The sequence below is a fragment of the Cyprinodon variegatus genome, unplaced genomic scaffold (genome assembly GCF_000732505.1).
Source record: "Cyprinodon variegatus isolate N-32 unplaced genomic scaffold, C_variegatus-1.0 Scaffold608, whole genome shotgun sequence".
Taxonomy (NCBI): domain Eukaryota; kingdom Metazoa; phylum Chordata; class Actinopteri; order Cyprinodontiformes; family Cyprinodontidae; genus Cyprinodon; species Cyprinodon variegatus.
In genome coordinates this window covers 141,788-147,787 of record NW_015151061.1, presented here as the reverse complement: position 1 = coordinate 147,787, position 6,000 = coordinate 141,788, and the positions used below count along the sequence as shown (strand labels likewise).

Sequence of the window (6,000 nt, the reverse complement as noted above, 5' to 3'; positions counted from 1 at the left end):
ATATATATATATATATATATATATATATATATATATATATATATATATATATATATATATATATATCTTTCAGCCTCAAGCTAAGCTCACCCCGCAGAAATACATCACAATGTGTTCTAACTGAAAAGGAGTCTATCAGCAAACCATTTTAAACAACACAACAGTTTTTTTTTTTTTTATATAAACCCTTTATGCTCTTTAGTCAGTTTATTAAAAAGCTCTTTGACACAGATTCCAACAAACTGATCAACTTTAGACTCAGGTGAAAAAGGACTGGGTCGTCATCCATCAGGATTTCGCCTGAAGCTAATACTCAGAATGCCACGAAGATGAACAATCACACTTCAAATATTGATTTTTTTTGTATTTTTGTTTTAAAAACAATTCATTTTAAACATGGCTTGAAAGTGTTGGGATGTTTTAAGAATTTAAAAGCCAAAAAACAAAAGATTTTGATGCGATTCCTCTGTTAGAGGCATGGCACAGGACACTGTAAAGAGAGGAACGTGTTGTATATGTGAAGAATAGTAGGAGATGTTCAAACGGAGATGTGTGACAGAAGACACTGCAAATATTCCAGTGGGCATTGCTTCTTACTGATAGTGTCACACATCAAGGTAACTTTGCCTCACCCAAATGGAAAAAAGGGAGGTTGGTTTGTAAAGGTTACAAAGCAGGCAGCAGGCTGGGAGCAAAGCAGAGGCTCACATGTGGAATGTTTTAGTGCGGACACCATAGGCAGCTATTCTTCTAAGAATACAGACAGAAGGATGGTTTTTACCCTTTGCAAGAACAAAATAACATCCTCTCTGGACTCAGGTGGGGTGTGTATTTAACAGCTGTTGAGGGAAAAGATAAATGTCTTCCCTTCCTGTATTATTGCACCATCAGCCAAAAACCATTAGTTAGTATCAGAGCAGAACAACTATAAGAACCGTTTAGCTGCCAATTATTTACTTAAAGCATTGGCAGAGAGACAGTGGACACATATTTAAAATGCTCTAATATAAACATAAACTTATCACAGCACTATCCTGGCAGCAGACTGATGTCCAAACTCCTTTTGGCTTGAATATTTCTTGCCTTTGTAAGATGACTAAGGCATCACACTTTTTTAAGATTTAAATATTAAATGTAAAGAGATTAGGATTAAGAGAAACTGTTGTTCTTGTTTATTATTCTGGGAGGGGCTAAAACGAAATTTCCAAAGCCTTTTAAGTTCATTTACAATGAAAAAGATCACAAATAATAGGAAATTACTACTGCATGCCACTGCTTACTTGGGTTAGCAATGTGACATCTAAAAACATTTCTGCAAATGGTTGAGCAGGATAGTGGAAGGGGAATGATTTGAGCTTTTGCTTTTTGCAGCATCATGCATTCATGTGAAGAAAATATTTTTATTCAGGGGCTAGCTGTCAGGGTTGGGTTGAGGTTTTAGGGACCCGAATGCAGAGGTGAGGAGGCAGTGGAGAGTTCTTAGATATATTTAATTAACAAAATGAGGCAAAAATCCAGAAACCAAAGCACACAATACATGGACCAGACAACTTCATGGGAAAAACTCACGTGGGGAACAAAGAAAAAATGAGGAATCAGCCCTGAGGAACTGTACAGAGAGAGTATATATGGGAGACAGAACAAAGACTGGACTAATGAGCTGATTGGGAGCAGGTGTGAACAGAGGATTCTAGAAGGAGCTAGGGAAAAGGAAACCAGCACAAGAGGGCAACAGAGGGTAATTAAGAAATACGTAAAAACTCAAATATATCCAGAAAACACCACAAAATAGGAATTAAACCAATAAAACTAGAAAACAAGGAAAAACAAGGATCAAAGGGAAACTGGAAACTCAAAAGAAAACTTAAACAGAACCAAGACTGACACTAATTAATAAAATCTCACACTTTTCTTTTACTGGATTGTCATCTATTGAGGTTAGAAGCTCTTAAATTAAATAAATAGTATTAATGAGTTTACTGAAAAAAAAAATAAATAAATCACACACATCAGCTTGTATAACCACTCTGACATAAGATAAGCCTTAAACATTTACCTTCAGGGCAGTAGAACATATTTTGGACTTGAAGGGGTTTTAAATTCTGTTTTTGTCAATAGAGTCAAATGTGATGCTGCAGGGAATTTATAAAATACAGCTGAAGTCACAAACTCTGCTGCCAGATGGTGTTGGATCTAATAACAAATTAATTAGCAGTTTCCTTCCACAGATCACTCAAGTACATTTGATGAAGGACACTCATACAAAAATAATTTTTTTAGCATTACCATCATTAGTATGGAACAGCAAGTTATCTTGGGTTGTTTACTCTTTATTTCTCTCCATAGCGGCACTTCTGCATCTTTGCCCTGTCCTCTCCCGGAGCAGAGGCCCTTAGCACCATCTACAGCTCCATCCTGTCTCAGCACCTGAGTGGAGAGGGCTTTAACTCCGCCCTGCAGAGGAGCAGCTCTGCCCTGGTCCAGTTGGCCCTGGTTCTGCATCAACGCGTCTGCTCTGCCTTCCTCCCCACAGCGGTCAAGTTCCACTACATCTTTAACCTGCGGGACCTCTCCAACATATTTCAGGTGACACTTTTATGGACCAAATATATCAGGAAAGAGTGACCTCAGGTTAATCTTCTCTTGAGCAGAAGTCAAAAGCTGCCCTCTGAAAGTTTGGCTCTTTTTCCCCGACACCACCCACACCTCTGTTTCAAAGAAGGGCATACATATTTTACCTCCATTCTCTTCTCCTGCAGTTCTGCTTTGCTGGGCTTCTGTCACTAATTTCTCACTAAATGATTATTGATTTAAGAGGCTGCACTGAACGCTGGATATAATTCTGAAATAAGTGGAACGGAGAATACAATAGATTTGCTTTTCCATGGGTACATAAATGTATTTAAATGAATAATATCAGAGTGTTAATGCTATCAAGGGAGAGGCTTTGGGGGCAATATTTCTGTCAAAATCCTCCACGGTTTTAATGGAGGGCAGGCTCTTTCATTTAACACTCTCTGTTGTATAATTAACGCTTTGAGCCACTCTGCTATAGGAAGTTAATTTTTCATTATTCTTTCTAGGAGTTTATGGATTGAGGACACAGCGCACTGTTTTCATTATACAGTTATATAGGTGTAATGTTATGCTAATAAAATTGTATACATTTTTTTTCTTTTCATTCCCAGAAGGATAACATATGTGTATTTGTATGTGCCTGGTAATTTTCATAAGTTAATATTTAGTTCAATTGTGATTGTGATCCTGAGGTTAAGCCAATGTAGCATGAATATTTTCAGTGCAAACAAATTCTCAGTGCAAACAAATTCTCAAATAAGAGATATATCTACTTAACAGCTGATAAGAATGGTGAATTATGGGTTGGTGTTGCTACAACTTTGAGATAATCTGTCTCAGCAAGTTACACATTAGTCTAAAGTCAAATATGTATAGTGATCTCGTCCTCTGCCTACCCAAGATTCTGCAAATGTGAAATCGCTTATGCATTTCTCACCAGGGATTTGTTTTGATTTAGCTTTTTTTGGTCAGATTTTGATGTCGAAACCATGACATGCAGAATTTGATGGAACCACAAATTCTTCTTTTAGCCATTCCTAAATGATGATACTTTTTTTTTACCTCTGGCTGAATCACTTTGGCTATGCATACGACAATGATCAGAAACAAACAAGTAGGTCCACCTTTCAACACCTCAAACTTTTGGCTCAACCTCATCAATTCAGGGCTTAAATTTTATACTGGATATGTACTTGAATAGGCTGCTAAGGTTTCAAAATCATTCACCCATTCATTTGCTCTTACTTAGTCCTTTTTAGAGTAACAGTGGGGCTGATGCCGATCTCCGGCACACCCTGGACAGGTCGCCAGTCTGTCGCAGGCAAATGCAGAGACACACAACCATGCACGCACACACTCCCATCTATGGACAACTTAAAGAACCCCTGCATGCACGGGTAGAACATGCAAACTCCATGCAGAAAGAACCTTGGCCAGGAATCAAAACCAGAATCTTCTTGCTGCAATGCAACAGTGCTACCCGCTGCCCCAATGTGCACCCTTGTCTCAAAATAAGTGATATAAAAGGTTTTTGCAAAGGTATAACTCATGAGGTTGAAAATGCTCGTACCTTTACACTCAGAACCAGGTTGATTTAGACATCTGTCTTTCCACACTAAATAATCAGAAATTCTCGGTGGTAGAAGGCCAAAACATATAAAGATTTAGCAACCAACGAACTTAAAACTGCTAAGTTAAACAAGTTTGCCATGAAAGATAAATATTTTGAGGTGTTAACTCCATACTTAACAAAGGTAAATAGTTATAAGAGTAGCCAATGCCAAAACAATAATCAGAAATGCCTCTTCTGGCCAAAATGAAAAATACTCCTATTAGGCAAAAAAAAAGAAAAAAAGAAAGTACATTACACTACCTAAGTTCCCTGGAACAGGAGGAAACTAAGTAAATGAAAATGTTAGAGAACCCGTACAAAACTTCCAATTCCAACAAAGTTGTCTAGAACATAACTGTATATAAAACCAAGGCTATCCACAGAATATTTGTCGCTCAACCAAAGTCAGAGATGCCCAAGAGGAAGGGGTGTGGCAGTGGATCAGTGAGGCTTTAATGAATCCACTGACAAGGAGAAAGTGAGTTCCTGTGTGCTTTAGGGATATTTCACCTGCAAAACAAACAGAAAAGAAAACTAAGGAGAGAGCCTCAGGAGGTCAGTGGCTGTAACACACCTAAGTACTGCTTTGTTTGCATTTACCCAGTTATCTTTACTTGATACTGACATTTATAGTAACATTTATAGCATTTATTTTGGCAAACAGGCAAGAGAGGGAAACATTTTTAAGAAGCAGATATTGTTTTATCATGGCAAATACTTCTAAAGTTAATTATGTCATTTATCAAATATTTATTAAAGATTTTCCTGTTAACCAATCGCACGAATTTGTTGCAGATTTGAAGCTTGTTGGCTTAAAAATAAAAGCCTCCTTCCTATTTGACAGCTCACGCCCCAAACACCTCAGGGCTTAGCTTCCAGGCCCTTGATCACACACATCACTGGCTTCAAACAGCTGGGAATTTACGTAAAGACTTTGAAGTCAGTGTTTGAATACACCATTCACATCACTTTGACAAAGTCTTTGTGGTCTCTTCAATTGGCCGAAACAGGTATTTGGCAACTGTGCTGAAGAAACAGTGCCAAAGCTGGCTGGTCCTTTCCTCCAATAGCTTTATAAGAGGGAGCTAAAAAAAAAAAGGGCTCTATGAGCTCGTTTGAAGTTTTTCTTCCTTACTTATTCAGGTCCTGGCTTTAACACCTCAGGACAGGTGGGAAGAGGTGAGTAGCGTCTTGACATGCATCTGCCCCTCTGTCATAATTCCCCAATCAGATCTACAGTCTTCTGCACTCACAGATGTAGGAAAGGGTTTGTTGTGACAGAACACTTGCTCTAATTCTGAGCGGGAGGCCTAATCGGTTGTCGGTCGGTATTTTCTAGCTGGACTTTATGAGATGTTTGCCTCAACTGAAATAATTGGAGGACTTTGTTTTTTATAGCTTTTGGAACTTGGGGATGTAGCCCAAAGAAAGTGCCTCATGTTGATAAACTCTAATGAGCTAAAAAGCTTGGCTCAAAGGCGCTGTAGAGAATGCAGCAGTCTGTGCAAAGGTGTTTTGTTAATATGACAAAAAGATGACAATTCAGTTGAGCATCAAGACTTCGTCTTCAGAGAATTGTTTTTCAAGTTTGCTTAAACCATTTTTAGTTATGTGAAGGATTAAGTATGAGCTTTTCCCAGATATATATATATATATATATACCGGTGTGTGTATATATATATATATATATATATATATATATATATATATATATATATATATATATATATATATATATATATATATATATTTATTTATTTACTTTTTTTCAAAACTTCTGTCCTTAGTGAATCCCCTTTTTTCTGTCATAA

The 6,000-nt window shown here is 37.5% G+C and overlaps 1 protein-coding gene across 1 annotated transcript in view; it reads left to right on the top strand.

Moving 5' to 3' along the window:
* Positions 1–6,000, top strand: part of dnah9 (dynein, axonemal, heavy chain 9) — a 228,899-nt gene that overhangs the window by 101,918 nt on the left and 120,981 nt on the right. Inside the window, exon 47 of the mRNA XM_015392821.1 lies at positions 2,347–2,586. Coding sequence (XP_015248307.1) covers positions 2,347–2,586 — 240 coding nt within the window. The remainder of the gene's footprint in view (positions 1–2,346; positions 2,587–6,000) is intronic.